The sequence below is a fragment of the Odontesthes bonariensis genome, chromosome 6, assembly GCF_027942865.1.
Source record: "Odontesthes bonariensis isolate fOdoBon6 chromosome 6, fOdoBon6.hap1, whole genome shotgun sequence".
NCBI classification, from domain to species: Eukaryota; Metazoa; Chordata; class Actinopteri; order Atheriniformes; family Atherinopsidae; genus Odontesthes; species Odontesthes bonariensis.
The window spans coordinates 14,972,117-14,989,073 of NC_134511.1; the positions used below are offsets into that span (position 1 = coordinate 14,972,117).

General features: G+C 42.3%; 1 protein-coding gene across 1 annotated transcript; it reads right to left on the reverse strand.

Annotated features, from left to right (window-relative positions):
- Positions 1-4,830: 4,830 nt before the first annotated feature.
- Positions 4,831-16,538, reverse strand: LOC142382068 (E3 ubiquitin-protein ligase KCMF1-like). The gene is made up of 7 exons (XM_075467527.1): positions 16,399-16,538; positions 14,389-14,556; positions 12,097-12,236; positions 9,544-9,645; positions 8,196-8,376; positions 7,023-7,341; positions 4,831-6,548 (listed from the first exon to the last, which is right to left on the reverse strand). The coding sequence occupies exons 1-7, from the start codon at positions 16,412-16,414 to the stop codon at positions 6,221-6,223; spliced, it is 1,254 nt and encodes a 417-aa protein (XP_075323642.1). The 5' UTR covers positions 16,415-16,538; the 3' UTR covers positions 4,831-6,220.
- Between the last annotated feature and the right edge of the window lie 419 nt (positions 16,539-16,957).

Below are 16,957 nucleotides of genomic sequence, written 5' to 3' on the forward strand. Positions count from 1 at the left end.
GTTTCACAAAGATGACATTTCCCCCCCCCCCCCCCCCCCCCCCTCCATTGACTTTAAAGGGAGCCAGTGTAACTGCTGACTTGTTGCTAATCCACCATGGCTTCAGGTGCAAATGCAAACTGTAAACGAAGCAGCATTTTACAGCCGGTGAAAAGTTCTGGTCAAATCTTCCGTAGCAACAAGCTATTTTGTCCTGAATGGACCAAAGTTCCATCGTTGGCTTTTTGTAACGGGAGAATTGAGTTAAAGTAAACCCACTTCGTGCCACCGGGGCACCTGTCAGGCCTAAAATCTGTTGCTGACTTTAAGGAAAAAAAGTCATTCAGCTGTGATAAACGCACACTACTGCACATTCTCTCATCTTGCTGGGATCTTTCCCCCTCGTTCAACCAGCTCGGTCTGTTTCGCCAGCTCTTAGTTCGGACATTTACCTCGTGGTTTATGTAACCTTCACAAGAAAGTTGTGCAAAAGGAAAGAACATTTGTTTGTGAAACCTGTGGGAGAAATTGGTTTGATGATGAGCAGTAACTCGGCAGCCAAATATCAGCGGCTTCTGCAACTCAGTTGCTCTCCAGCAAGTTTTAGTCAACAATGAAATCGATCCATTTTTAAAAAAAAAAAAATTTCTCCGCTGAAAATCTGAATCGTGCATCATCATCATCATCATCACCACGCCCTGCAGGCCCCCCTCTGTGACTCGCACTTTTCCTATTTTTTCGGTTTCTCCATGCATTCTTAGTCCTGATAGGCCAAAAGAGGTGCACTGCTCAAGATGGGGAGAGAAAGTCAAAATCGCCCTCTGGTGGCAGCACTGAAGATTGCTCACACACTGCGACGTCAGACAAAATTTGATCAGAATTTGTTTTTTTGTGTTTTTTCTAAACTCAGTTAAAACATTTTAACCGAACTGATTTGACCTAAATTAGGTAAGCAGCCCTTCAACTGCCGTCACATAAAATCAATCAAACACTTGGAAACTAATAAAGAAAAACTGTACAAAAATGTGTCATCTTTTGTGAACAGTGTCACTGCAAACCAGTGAGAAAAGCACAAATACAGAAACATAATAGATTACATTGCATCTACAGTTTTCAAGATGCACTTGGAGATCGTGTTTAAGTGTTAAAAAAAAAAAAAAAACGTGAGAAATTAGTCAAATTTTGTTTGGCGTGAACACTGCCACTAGATGTCGTAGTTTGACACTTTTCTCCCCGTGAGGAGGGACAGCATTTTCAGACCGAACATTTTAAGCATAAATCAGTGAGTGGTGGAGTTGCCATTGAGGGAGTTACTGTGCTTTTAATGCATTATAACCATCTTGTAGAGAAACTAAAACAGAATGTGCCATTTCTTTCTCCCTGAATGTGCAATGCAAGCCGTTCGTTTCGAGGGTGCAACTACATTGCTGTCACTTCGTGGTCATGTAGCTCCACCTGCCCTGGTGTAATAGCGCCCTCTCCTGTTTGTGTGGAACTAGCACCACCTCACAGTGGCGGAGGGCGTGGCGTGCTGTCTTCTCTAGCGTTCTGGTCTGTTTTGTAATAGAATGTGCTCCATGGCCGGCCTGCAGGCTTTACAGCTCTGTGTTGTCTTTTTACTGTTTACTGCTACTTAAACTGTCCAGTCCTCTGAAAGTACATGATAGAAAATAAGCAAATTCAAAAGAAACTGTAGCCTGCTTCTGCAAAATCTTAAAGCTCTTCTGATTTGCATATATCGTACTGTAATGTTTTATTTAAGATTTTAGTGGAAAAAAATGTCTGCATTAAAACTAAATTATGGGAATTAAAATTACAAAGAATACCTAAAATCCATTGAGTCGTGTCTTATTGTTGGAATGGTGTGTATGTGTGGAAGTTGTGCTCACGGAAAAGCTGGGAAGCCGTGAGTGATCAAAATGACATGCACACTGTAGAGATGCAGCAAGATTGTACAGTTTAGCCACATACTAGCATAAGTTTGCCTTTTCAGAAACGGAACAGTAAAGGCACATTTTGTTGTTGTGGCGTCCCAAAGTGTTCAGTAATACTTATAATCTCTTCCTCTGTCTTAACATGAACTATCAATGGGTTGTCACATGTCCCACCTTGGATTATTTTCTTTTTTTTTTTTTTTTTTTTGAGAAGAGGAACTCTTTGACAAAGTCAATTAAAGCCAGGTATTAGGTCACAATGTTGTGGAGAGCGAATTTAAACAGCTTTGTACATTTTGCCGAATTTCTGAGGAAGTGCAGGCACATCTGCTGTTTTGTCCCCTGAGTAGTTTGGCACATTTCATCTGTAGTTTGCAAGGATCGGGCCCACATGAATTGGTTTAAAACAGGGTTTTTTTTTTTGGTCACTAGTGGCCTTTATTTGTCAGTGAAAGAGAGTAACATTAAAGTGGCCAAATATAGGGAGGGACAAAATGCAGCAAATAATCACAAAGTTAGAAAATATGTTCAGAAAAAATCACAAGAGGGAGACATTAGAGTATTGCATAAAATTGCAGCGTATTCAAATAAACATGCATGCTTTAACATGACCTTTTCACTTGTCTGAAACCATTCTTTGCTTAATGCAAATCAATAAATGTACTCAAAGCTCTGAGGTGGGACCTGCTGCTTGGGAAAGAGGAGAGAAAAGGCAGTGGGATAACATTTAGGTCGTGTTGGCGAGGTTGATTCAGACTTGATTGAGAGTGGAAGTTACATAAGCTGGCTGTCGCATTGTTTTTAATGTGTTGAACTTTGATTGATACGGCTCTATACAGCAGATCTCTTTTTCATGCAAATGAAGTAACCAGCAAAATGGGGATGTTTCTATAATTTATCTCTACTTTCTTTTCTTCTTTGATGACAGTTGTAGTTCAGTATGTATGTGAAACCCGAGGAAAACATCTATTATTTGCCGCATTCATGACATGCTAACCTTAATCTTGTGTCTTTATCTTGTGGTTGTGCCTCTTCTCCTTCCTGCCCCTTCTTCTTTGCATGCATTCTGTCTCCCGGAGCAACCGGCCTCCTTAAAGACTTAATGAGTCTGCCACATCTTTTCAGGATGCTCTTATTTAGTGATCTCAGCTCAGATAATAATTCTCGGTGCAGACTTGGCACAGATTGCAACTGTAAGTTCCCAGCAGTGTGGCGTCTTGTGCTGGCTTTAATTTAAGTCTCCAGCAATAGTTAAAAAAATAATAATAATAATAAAAAACATGGTGGATTGATAAGTGGGATAATGGTTTCCATTTCATCTCGTTTAAATCGGTAACCAACAAGAAATGGAAACCACGACCTCCCTGTAGTCCAGGCTTTCCAGAGTTTCAATAACAGAGACGCTGTTCATGCTCTGTGAGAGGTATGTGTTCATTTATCTGTTCTTATCCTCAACTTAATAGACATAAGAAAGCCCTTCAGCTTTGATTAAAAACACGGCTCCTGCACTGAATAAACAATCAATTGTATTTGATCATATGTGAATAAAAGAGGACATTTTAGCTTAAAAAAAGGGAAGAGGTTTTTTTTATTTTTTTTATCAGATTAAGTAGGGGGGGGGTATGCAATTATAGACCAAAGAACTTTTGAAGCAGAGTTGCTGTGAAGCAGTTGACAGATCAGCTTTGCAAGATTTAGCCTCGTCATAGACCATTTTTTTCTGTTTCCACCATAAATGTTCAGTTGGATTGAGATCCGGACGCTTTGCTAGCACTTGTCATTGAGCTGATTATTCTGTCCTAGAGAAAAGTTTGGACACTCTGTGGCAGGATGAATTATAATCCTCATCCTCATCCATGACCTCAGCATCACCGAACCCCCTTCTGATTGATGGATGGAGAAAAGTGTCCAAAATGTCAACGTCCATTCGTTAGCTCATTAAACTGTTGTAGTGATGCATATACAAGGTGACTTCATTATGTTTCCTCTACTTCATTACAGAAGGAAAAAAATAAATAAATACTTTCCTCAGTTCTTTCAGGTATATTTTACAAAGCCAGAATAATCCGCTACCAAGCAATTATTTTGTCATTGCCAAGTTTATCTTATTTCTTTACAAAACAAAAAAGCCGAATAAACATCCTCCCAAGTGTGGTGAGTTCATCTTTGCCAGAGCTTTTTTACGTGGCCTTATTGATACAAAACTAATCAAACGTAAACGCTTGAAGTTGTCCCGTGAGCTGTTGGAGCAGAAGTATGCAAGGCATCGTAGAAACAGTAAAGTTTTAAGCTCAAGCAGGCACACAGGTGGACCTTTTTTAACGTTTTCTTTTTCCTTTACAAGTCCTTCTCGAAGGCTAAGAATGACCTTTGCACGCTCTCAATCCAACAGCGATGACAGCTCGAATGCTTTGGTTCTGATCTCATGGCTCCATTTCAAAGATGAGACGATTCCTGCCCTTTACTTTGACATTCTATGCCAGCGCATGCCATTACATTTGCATATTGTTCACCTCAAGCCACACTAAATATTCCTGTGAGTCTTTGTGAGGAATAACACAGCTGTGCTGATGTCAGACTAATAACCTCTGAACAAAAACTCTGCAGAAGGTCCATTTTGATTTTTTGGCACCTTAGAATCCAACTGAGCTCACTCCAACCTCCAGTACAATAAGTTTTCTTTATTTAAACTTCTGTTAGAGGTTCCGAAACAAGAACTCAAGAGGAAATTATGAGGAATCTTGACTCGCGTGGCCATATACACTTATTCATTTATCAACTCATGTGGAATTCAGCTCTTTGAAACCTCAAAGTGAGGTAATAAATCTCCATTCTGCAGGTTGCTGCTCCTAAGTTTGGTCAAGCGGCTCGATCCAAAGCAGAACGTGCGCTAACCGTGAATGAGGACAAGACTGACTGAGATTGAACTCGACCTGGAGTTTAAGTGTTTATTTTTTTGTTTATTTTTTACCATATTATGTACATAAATAAAAACACAAACCAGAGAGCGGGATTGGGTTAGTTAATTTCCATCCAAAAACACTTTTATTGTCCTCCAAACTGAAAAGGTTTACCCTGTCGTTTGGCTCGTCTGATAAGCCAAAAAACATACATTGCATTTCTTCAGGTAGCAGTGGAGGCATACAAAGATCTTCTTTGACTGAGAGAAATTAATGGAAAGAACAATACAAGATTCTCTCCTTCGAGTCACATGATGAGTAATCTTTGCATTCATGAGAGATTAATTTCAGATCACGGGAAGAAGCTTGAGGACGAAGCGTCTGGTCTTCTGTAAAAGACTGTGAGGAGGAGGGGAAAAAAGAAACGAACGAAACAAAAAAAACAACCGTATGAAGACCAGTGTCGTGTTTCTTCCACAATAGAAAAGGCCTGAAAATGGTCACACTGAAGAGATTGTTCAATCCCTTTGCCTCCGAGTTGCTTTAATGTGGAACATCTGTAGTGTACACAAATGGACACCGGATATGCAATTCAAAACCAAAGTGCCCATAGTCGATATAAAGCAAGGTCACGTGACCCAAAACAGGTGATGTCACACAAAGGGGGAGGGGTTTTAAACTGGACATGAAGGTAACCGAACACGGTCATCAGTCAGTTTGTGTTTTTGTGTGTGTGTGTGTGTGTGTGTGTGTGTGGTGGAGACATGCCAGTGATGTGGCACTCAGCACCGTTCATTTACAGTTACTCAGGTGTCCGAACAAGAGAAAGACCTCCCCGTTTAGTGACTGTGCAGTTAAAAATGGGCACATGGTGATTTAAGCTCATGCTTAAGTTGTGGTAAACCATCCAAGCACTTCTTTAATTTATATCTATAAATACACAGCAGCGTTTTTTGTTTTTTAACCGGAGAGGTTTCAGTCGGCCTCCTCTCCCTCTGTGAGTGTGTGACGAGTTCGTCTCTTAAAACGGCTAACTACGCTTTGCTCATCTGCTAGAGAAAACACGGGTTATGTGGAATTGATTATCAACTTTCATATAGATTTTTCTATAATATATTTATATAGTTATTTTTCCTTTTGTCACACTCACCCACCACGCGTGCTTGCTTTCACATTCTCTCGTCTCACTACTTTTATTCAATGAACACAACGTAAAACATGGTGTGGAGTGGGGAGCGACAGAGCTGAAATGACAATCACTGAGAAAACGGGGGGAGAACAAAAAAAAAAAAAAAAAGAAGAAGCCAAAAAGAACTGCGGTCTTTTTTTGTCATCCATCGGCAGTTGGACTGACCGAGCGGTCAGCCTGTTACAATGGTGGTTTCAGGGGAGGGAGTGGCCATGTCATCAAAGGGGCGGTGCGGGGGGCTCTTTCTTCGTCGGTGCAGTTTTAGTTGTCATTTTTGTCGTCTTGGTAGCCGGGGCCGTCTCCTTGAGGTTGAGGTTCTCCAGTGCCACGTCTAAGGTCATCACCTCAACACAGCCCATGGCCTCGAAGTCAGCGAAATTCCGCAATGAGCCGTGACAATCATCCTCGTCCTCGGAGGAGGAAGCCGAGGCGTCCTCGTCGGGCAGCAGCGTGGACAGCAGTAGCTCCGTCACGAACAGGCTCCTGTCGGCCCACTGGGCCTCACACGCCTGCCGCTCTATCTCAGACAGCCGGGGTTCGCTCAGCCTGCATGAAAATAGGACTCATCAGCTGACGGCGCCAGTAACAAGCAAAAAAAAATAAAAAAATCATCCCCAGACGCATTTCAGACAGTAGATTCCGACTACCTTTCATCTGTATTCAAAAACTAAGAAAGAATTCATTCTCAGTATTATACTGTATTTGCAGGGAGTTTTAAGGTTCAAACATCACACGAGACCACGACTGGCTCAAAGTTCACTGCATCATGAATTTAGCCACAGACGCCACAGCAATAGTTCTTGGTTTTCACCCAAATGAAAAAGAAGCGCCCAATAAATTTGGATCAGCTGTAAAGGTTGATGGTTAAAGAGACAACCCAAAACTAGGGCTGGGCAACGATTCAAATTTTTTATGTAATTAATCACATGATTTCCCTGATTAATCACGAATAATCGCATTTGTACGCAAAATCCAAAAATTTATTCAAAAGTAGTGTATATTGAGCTAAAACGGTCCTACCTGCTGAGTAAAAACTGGGAGCTATGTGCAGTATGCTGTGTGTTGGGCTCGGGTGGACCCGGGTTGGGACTGGGGTTGTTGGTGTGGTTGGCGCTGGGGTTGGGGTTTGCAGCGGCTGAATTTGTGTTGAGGATTGCGTTGGCTCTGCCGCCTCCTCGGGTGGCGTTTCGGGCCGTCTCCAGCTGCTGACGCGCCGCCTGGGCCTGCTGTCGCTCCAACTGGAGCTGCATCTGAAGCTGCTGGAGCTGGGAAGCAGAAGGGCCCGAGCTGAGCTGGCCTCCTGCCGAACGCCGCACTCCCGACAACTGGGAAAGAAGCTCTAGGGGAACCGAGGACAAAGGCTTACTGTCAGAAAATCTGATTATGGTTTGGAGCAAATAGCTGGCCAGGTCAGCTGTGTGCTGCTCCACTCCAACCATTGAGACTGGTTACATTAGAAAGCTAGTCCACCTGATCAGAGACTAATGAAAAACTCAACCAGAAACAGATCATGGAAAATTGCATGACAATAACCAAGTCATATTACCCTTTAAAGGACTTGTTCTCCTAATCTAATAAAACAAGTGACAGCATAAACTTGGCCACGTCGTTGTTCTTTGAAAACAGGCATTTTGAGAGCTACGCTATCACAGAAGTGCGGGGTCGTGTGTCAAAGCCCAACCAGTCAGATAAAAGGCTCAGCAGGTATAGCGGGTCATTAGAAATAAGGCGGGTTCTGTGTTTGTGAAGCACAATGAACCCAGACCCTCATTACGGCACAGCTGGAGCTGATGTGGCGAATGCCAAGCACTGAACCAGATCCAAATTGGGAACAGGATAATCAAGGAAATGTGACTCCAACAAGTCTTCCCAGGCATTACAGGAATCAAGGCCAGTTCAGCACCGGGTCTTTCTAACAACAGAGCCATGCTGTTTCTCCAAACCTGTGTAAACCTCTCAGCAGTCTTTCACAGGTGTTAGTCATACCATGTTCTCTAACTGATTCTAATTAGTATTTAGTGCACTGAATGTAACATTTACAAGAAAATAACTGATTCCCATCCGATTTTAATTGTCAAGGTTTTTTTTTTTCTCCTATCCTGACTTAAATCGGCCTCCACTGCTTTTTTGTCTCGCAGATTTATGCCTCCGGGGGGGGGGGGGCCTGTCTGAAACTGTCAAAGAGTGACTGACCTGCTATGGGGTCCATGGCCTCTCTGCTGTAGTTGGAGCTCTGTGAGGAGCTCTGGCTGGTGGAGAGCCCACCTGTGGTGCTGCTGGTGAAATGCATGTTTGACCTGCGGGCTCGTGGGCCCCCCAACCCGCGCCCAGGGTGAAACATCCTCCTCACATGCCGCACCCCACTGGACTCATCGTGACATTCGCTGTCAAGGAATACGTTCACAGCAAAATGGTGCTATGGCTAATAAAAAGGACTATCAGGGTTGACTATTTTGTGTCACACACTAAAACTTTGAAAAGCACTCTCATATTCGAGGAGCTAATGCTTGTATTTTTTCACTGCCACACCTTTAAATGCTCTCATACAGTCGGGGCTTTTCAACCAGCTGCCTTCTGACAACATATTTGCATGTTGCTTTCCTGCCACTACAAACACATGCAAAAGACACCACACTGGGTACAGCAGCAAACAAAACTGGTTGTGTGGATCTCTCGATGCCCTTGTTCCGAGTTTCCTTGAAGTACATTTCTGCTTCTGTTGTTTTTCTCTTCTATAAATAGACCAGACTGCTGCTGCTGTTGTCACTCCCTTGTCTGGAACCAGCTGAAACACTCTGTAACGGACAGGTACCGCATTAAGTTAAAGTTAAACCCCTACAACAATCTGTTAGCTGCAATTACCACTGCATTATAAGTGGCTGTGGAATTCATTCAAGTACCAAAATCTGTATTTTCAACCTCAAGGAACAAAGACGCTGAGTGTTCATTTTAGGAATATATTTATCCAACACTTTCCAGCGGAGCCGCTTCCAAAACTTAAAACAGTCGGACTGACACCGAAGCACAGGTTTCTCATTTAAGACTCAACTGTCATTCTCCCTGCCCTGCTTTTAAGTTGTTCCATCTCTTTTTGAACAAATCCTCCTTTCCAAGCCCAAACATAATGCTTCCTTCTGCAGGTGCATCTGCTCAATGAGGTGCTGAAGGGACATGCCATTAGAGCAGGTAATGAAAATCAAGGCAAAGTCACAACGAATGTACTGATAACATTTGCTGCTCAATTTAAAATTCAATCGAATGATCTGAACTAAAGGTGAGGCCTGTCCGTCCAGAGGCACTCAAAGATGAGAAGTTTATCTTCTATGCTCATTTGTTTAAATTGACAGGGAAGATATCAACTGATGTCAGTTTCAGTGAACAAAGGTATCTTTTGTGCACACATCTTTTAAGATAAGAGGGCAATCCAAATGACACAAAGTGCATCACTTCTCTCACAAAGCATCAAAACAAAAAGGAAATGAAACTAGCAGCTAGCTATGGTCACGTCTGTGGAGGTTGAAGTACTACTTGAAAAGGATATCAAGTCTCTGGGGGCTCTGTGTTCAAGTGTGAGATGAGCAGCGAAGTCATCTGTCACATGATTTGGGTCGCCACCTGGCAGTGCTGCACATATGGGGCAGATCTAGAGGACAGGAAAGAGAGTGTGGACATGTTAATGTCAGCCAAACTTTGCCACACATTCAGCATTCACCAGATGGTGTTGGACCCTCCTGAACAAGCACTGAGGTGGGAATATCTTCTACGCAACAGCTGCCTTTAAACATGCAGAGATGCAGTCTGCTGAAAGCCCCACCTCAACGCTGATATTAAGAAAATACAACCGATTTGATGTTCATGGCGCTGGTTATCTAACATTTGAGTTGCTGATGGAAGCCCTGGTAAGTTATCTGTCCAACAGATCTGTCTGAGCAACCTTTCGATACACATAGAATAGAAATAGAACAGAAAAATACTTTATTCATCTTATTTATACATCTTCCCTTTTTTATTCAAAAGACAATATGCCTTTTCACATGTAACCTTAAAGCTGGGACTAACGCTACTTCCTTGCACATCGGTGTCCTGTGTGTAAGAACAGAGACAGCATGGGGTAGGGTTGAAGTTGATCCACTGCTGATAAGCCTCTAACCAAGCAAAAGAGGCAGTAAAAGAGGTGAGATGGGGTTATGTGTGTAACAGGCAATGGTGGCAAAAAGAATCAAACTACATTATGACTTAATGTAATGTCTGTCTGCTCATGACAATTATGGCTCAAATCTAAAGAAATAGACTTAAATAAACTGTGGTATAGTAACCACCTTCCAACCCTTCCGAGGTATGGGCCATCTGATGATCTTTTATATATCTTGAAAGACAAGGTGCTCTTACATTTTCTGAGGAATTTTGTATATTTTGCCAATTAGGGGGCCACATGCATATTTTTTTTACACTGAAAGTTCCATCTCTGCTGACCAGGTAGACCTGGCCTTCTCAGTGGGACGACTGATTTATTGGACCGACTCCTGAATTACACGAAGGACTGCCAGAAGCACGCGTTCAGTAGGATGTCTGGAAGCGTCTCCAACCAAAACCAGCGGTTTGTGAGTCGTGTATTTAACATATCCAAACAACTCTAGGCACAGCCAATAAGATGACGGCTCGAGTTTAAATAAATCTTGCATATCCAATTTCACATCAAAACCTGTATTTTGGGACATTTCACAAGACAATTTGAAGAAGTTTTTCAGCTGTGACTGTCGGGTTCTCCGAAATGGATTGTCTCAGACTCACTCCTTCCAACAGTCTATTTCTGTCTACCTCTCTTTCTAATTACACTCACGAGAAAAACAAGTCCTTCTGTAGCGAGAAGTCTTATGGAAAAACTCAAGACAAGTGGAAGCCGTGATTTAGAAATGCTTTTCAATCAGTAGACCCAGCAGGTACATAAAGCGTACTGTGGCGGCAGCAGGTACATGGAAAAAATGGATACATACAGGTCTCACTGGGATAAACAGACCACTCATTAACCCTGTGAAGACCTGAGGCAACTTCTAGACAGAGGCAAAAGCATACGTGGTACGATGTGTTAAAAATGCTTTTTTTTAAAAAAGCATTTGCATTCTCAATTACCGGGCACCATGGCAACAGTGCAGCATGATGCAGAGGCAGCTACCTCGGTTTTTGCTATAGTCTCTTTTTTTTTTCCACCCTTTTTTTTTTGTTTTTTTGTATTTTGTTTTTACAGATGAACACAAAAATACATTCATTAACTTTGGAAAAGGTTAGACCTAAGGCTATTTCTCTAAGTTAGCTACTTCAGACCACTGTCCTGAGGAGGGGAATGAAGTGGTTAAGATGAGGACAGGAAATCAGGAACTGAGCGAGCACACATCTAGAGAACTGGCCGTGTTATGCAGTGAAACAACCGCGTTGTGCCCAAATATCTTACCAGTATATTTGTTGCTGCAGTTATCATGCATCAGATAGATTGCACGAGGTCATCTTGTGGAAGTAGGACTCTGCCCTTTAATTCCATCATACAATTTCGTGTTGTGTAATGACAAATAAATCCAATCTAGAATCAATCTGATCAGCACCAGACTTCTCTTAATTCTAAATCAATTGAAACCATATTGTCAAGAGTTGGAGAATCATTCAAAATAATAATATCATGCATAAGCTACAGTAAACGCTTTGTTGTCAAAACCATATCAGTGAGCATCTATAAATGGAGCCGTACAGTTCACCTGACTTCACTTTTAGTTTAGTTTTGCTTGAAGAGACAGCGGCTGACATCAGAACTCAGCTTCAGCTAAAAAAAAAAAAAAAAAAAAAAAAAAATACCCTGACAATGATATATAGGAGGTCAACCTGTCACAGCATACTGTCAGAAACTGCAGATTCCTGTAACGTGAAGGACATTCACCACCACTGATTATTTTCATTCAGTTAGGGTAAAATTCTCAAGTATGTGAGGGAAATAAAAAAAAAAAGAAAAAAGAAAAAAGACACAAATGTAAATGTTTCCAGCTTCTGTACAAACTTCTCGTCGTGGTTTCACATCTGAGCGTGAAAACCTTCAGCGCCGACTTACCACTTCTGTGGAGGTCTCTGTGTGCTCTGCAGCCACATGCTCCTGCAGGGAGATCTCTGTGTAGCCCATCCTGCCGCAGTAGGGACACGTGAAGGCCTGCGGCTGCTCCACCGAGAAGGCCTCTCCGCCATAGTACAGATCTGAGAGAGACAAGATGGACACTGCGTTCAGTATCGGTCTGTTGGCCTGTTTCAACTCTGTCTCTGTTTCAGCGTTTTTAGCTTTGTGACCTTATCGAACCCGATGCAAAAGTTCTGCTTTTACCTTTACTGCCTCAGGGATCACCCAAGTCCCATCAACATTTTCAAGATACCCAAAAAATGACTACTTCTATATACTTATGGGCAAAGTCAGGAACACAAAGGAAGAAAATTGAGGTTTAACATCTCAAATGATTATGTTTCTAGTTTCTCCAGGGGCTGAGAAACAAGATGGATGGGTAAAACTTTGTATGAAACTCTCTGTGAACACAACCAATGGACCTAAAGAGGTTAAGCAATCCAACATTCCTGAACACACAATAGATCCCACTCACATAAACCCACCTGTAAATAGGTCATCTACAAACACTGCAAACCTGTGGCTAGCATTACAACAATCCATTTAATAACAAGGAGGCAAACCTGATTTAGGATGTTTTTTTAGTCACAGTCTAGTATCTTAAGCCTTTATTTACTAAATTCTGAAAAACATCTGGCTTTTGAGGTAAGCGTTTAATCGCCATCCAATCCTGCATCAAATAATGGATGGAAACACAACACCCGGGGGCCTGGGTTTTTCACTTCGGGTGCTGTGGTTTGGGCTTAAAGATCCGGCACAGCTCATTTTTCCCTTACATAAACACACGTTTACAAACTGTAACGTCTCAAGTGGAAGCTCTGAAACTAACGGCAACAACTTGCAGGCAAAAAGAGGAGAGATTCATCAATTTCACCAGTCTGCAAAGCAGCTGGCAGCGCACCCGATACCGCGGTGTGGGTCGGATATCCGAGGTCCACTCAAAAATAATAAACCAGCTTAATAACCTCAGAGCAGTAATTCTCAGAAACTGTAGTCCCGCGCAGCCCATAGGATACAGTGTCATGTCATCCCTTCATGTTGTTGTAGTTAAGAGGCCTGTTCCTTGGGAGGTTAATTACCGGACGAAGTCTGAGTAAGACGTAGCCCTCCGAGCGGTAAAAACACCATTACTGTCAATGGGAGAGGATTTTAAATGGCTTGTTCCAGCAGGCGTATCTATATTTTAAAAAGCTTCTCTTGGAGTAAATAGCATTAAAACGTTACTGCCAACAGTTGTATTTCAATCTAAATTACATTCATTTTGAGGGTGTGCTTGTTACCACCTGATGGCCTTCAGTCTATTATCCATGCTTTGGGTGAAAATGCTTTGTGCATGTTGCTTATGTTGCCAGACAAAAGGCCAAAGCCAAGAAATAACAATAAAAGTCAAAGGATTGACCTTTCAAATGTTTTTATTCCATAATCACAGATTCAGAGCAGAGGGCAGAGCAGTAAAAGGTCTTTGTGAACGGATTAAAGTTCTCCAGGAAACCTTCAGGTTTTTGGATACCGTTCCCATATATTGCTCAGATTTTATAAAGCCTTTTTAAACAAAGCTTTAGATCTGAATGGATTAAATGACAAACGCTTCTCTCCGCTCAGATGTTACTGTTGGCATTAATACCAAAGAGTAAAAGGTCTGAAACAGAAATGAGGACCTCGAATAAGCTTGTAACCCATTTTGAGCCAGAAACTAGTAAATACCTCAGGTCAGAGACCTTATTCATTTAGTGTTGGACATGATGGATGGATGTCAAAACAGCAACATGTGGGTATCTTTGCACACTTTCTAAGTGTGTATGGGATTAACCAGCATTATCATGGTCCTTTTGGTACACTCATGCTCAGGACTGAGTGCTAAATTTTTTCCTCCAAACTTTATCCGAGGTCTGCCCTAGTGTCTTAAACTTCGAGAAGCTGCATATTCGTTTACTTCTGACTCAGAAATACTCAGTCATTCCGGTGATAAACCACTATGAGAAGCAGCTTATAACACTGTGCGCGTGGTTTTTCACGGTAACTTTAGCCGCTGTTTGTCAAGATGCAGAAATTCTCACACACTGTGAACCACCTCTATACTTCATCACTCGTTCTTTGTTGACTACAAACATCTCCACGCCGAGATAAAGTGTGACATTGAAGCGTTACAAAACATTTTGACTCGCAGACAACGTTAATAAAACAGAGACAGCTCACGTAGCACAAATAAAATTGAATATTAACTCTACTTACCAAAGTCGACTCGTGTTAATATACACTGCATGGGATGCTCTGTGGTGTGTCTGGTTGTCGTTGCACCGCTCTCGTAGCACGATGCGCACAGATCGTAGTCATAGCATATTAAACATTTGTACCGTCGACCTCGGAAGTTGCCTTTTAAACATGCATCGCAGCTCACACCTGAAAGAGGAAAGGTAAGACACAACGGGAGAGGTTAGAGATGTGTGCGCAACTGTCTTCCATGTCTTTGGATGTTTTTCCCAAAGTTTGTATTCAGTACAATCAATGTAACCTTCGTGCCCACCCATCAAACAGAAATAATTGTTTTAGCACATTACTAATGGCATGCTTATAAGCTCAGAGATAAGTTGGGATGGATAAAATGATGATTGTTCTACTCCAGCCTCACTTTATTTCAGGTTGGACCATCCAAGATAACCACTGGATAAAAACCTCCACAAAAGACACGATGTGATCGACAGATCAACACGAACAGCTGAAAATGTTTGGCCAATGACTTACAGTGAATACTATGTTTGTATACAGTAATATCAACGTGAACAGAGGCAGTGACAGAAGTTGGTTCAAATCAAATATTTGTTTTGTTGGACCACATCCTTCTTTCAGGATTGTGATGGTTTGACTGAATATATGCTTTTATGGAGGTGGAGGTAAAGAGGCATGATAACTGTCATCCTATTTGCTCAACATAGGCATTTAAAGGAAATGTCTTTATAACTATCAGTCTTAAATGAATTATGGAGTCCAAAAACAGACCTTTGAGAGAGTCCAGACAAAGTGAGCATTAAAAATGTAACATGTTGTGTAATTGTTAATAAGGACACTGGACTGCAACACGTATAACTGGTGTGTTACTGTACTTGTGGCAATATTTTATTCAGACTCTCCACTTCTTGCAAAACAACTTTAGAAACTACAATGACAATGCTTAAGTAGTACATAAGAGAGTAGTATAATAATTCAGACTTTTGCGTCACGTGGCGTAAATGGGACCCTCCGTGCTGAAGATTGACTGGGACAGTCGTGCAACCCCGGTGTATTCAATGACACGGGATTGCCTTAAGTCCCCCATATCCACACTCACAGCCAGGAAGCTGTAAAGCTCTGTACAAACCTGATCCTGCTGCTTAGCGCCTGCTAACGAAACGCTAACGACTTCAACAACGATGACCACTGACATCTCAGAGAAAAATAACTTGACGACTGCTGATAGCAAAGTTGACAACAACAACAACAACAACACACGCATGGGAAAAGAGGCCGCCCAGGCCTGACTAACCCTTGCAACTAGCTAACTAATTAACAAACAAACCTGCTATCATTAGCTTACATTTTAGCTGACAATCTAGTCCGCGGTGGTAGGCGTTGCTCGAATCAACTTTTTAAGTGGCCGTAGAGTTGAAACACGTATTTACAATGTTGCTCGACACTAACAACGAACTCGCAGCTCAACAAGGTTGGCCACAAGGACGGGGTGCATGTTAGTTTGCTATTTGTTAGCTTACAAAACTGGAATCCAAAGGCCAACTTTCACCAGGAAGGAAGCTAAAATTGGTCAATGTGAATCATAGACAAGCTTGGACCCTGCAACGCCATCTGGGAATCGCTCCCGTCTTCTGTTGCCTGTTCTCGGCACTCCCCTTGCTCTTCGGCGATTACCTACATTACCAGATTGCTGGCATGCTAGTTAGCATTTAGCTAACGTTAACTACCGTCTTCCGCTTATGTGACAATGCTGAGTAATGTGAAGTTTGGAATATTTACTAAAACAGTGATGGCACGCGCAAAGTCCGTTAAATTAGATACACATTTTGGGGCCGCCATAACGCGTCCCCATGAAATGTAACAGCAGCGTTGCTTCTAATACTTGCCAACGTTAGCTAGGATGAGCTGCAAAATAAGAAATTCTCGGCTAGCCAGCGTTAGCTCGCGCTGCACTGTCAACGTTTTTTGTCTCAAATCCTGACTCGCTCACAGCTCCGTGTTGAGGCGTATCATTACCTTCATGGCGGGACATCCTACGAACACTGACGCAGCCCCCTGCTCGGGCTCCGAGGGCTTGCAATATAGAATAATTTGAGAGGAGAGAAGAGAAGAGAAGCCGGGGCTGGCTGGCTGTCCCTGGCCTCTTCCCTCATGAAGGATCCGGTCTGGCTCACTGCCCTCCTCCGCCTCCTGCTGTGTCACTGTCCGGCGTGCTGCCGCTCTGTCCACACGAGGGAGCTGTTGTCTAATCTTTAGTGCGACTCTTGGCTCGGCTGGTGGATGATTGCTCTAAAGTAACCCCAGCACTTACGTAGCTATTTTTGAAATGAAACCAAAGAATTGTATTATTGAAAAACACACGCAACAAGACATAAAAGAAATCAGATCAACGAAAAAAAAAAAAGAAATCCAACAGCCTAATCATGGCTCAATAGATATACAAAAATCCCCTCCACCCATCAAATGCACACCTGTTTACATTTTGGTAGCATCCATCAAGTGTATTAAGTATTAATATCTTAAAAGATATTCCAAAAAATAAGGCAAGTGCATTTTAAGCCATGAAATCAGTGCA

Excerpts from the sequence above, each read along its gene's own strand:
- LOC142382068 (XM_075467527.1), bottom strand. Across the intron at positions 9,646-12,096 it reads CAGAGACCTCCACAGAAGTG|ATCTGCCCCATATGTGCAGC; the intron begins GTAAGTCGGCGC and ends CCTGTCCTCTAG. Across the intron at positions 7,342-8,195 it reads GGCCATGGACCCCATAGCAG|AGCTTCTTTCCCAGTTGTCG; the intron begins GTCAGTCACTCT and ends CGGTTCCCCTAG.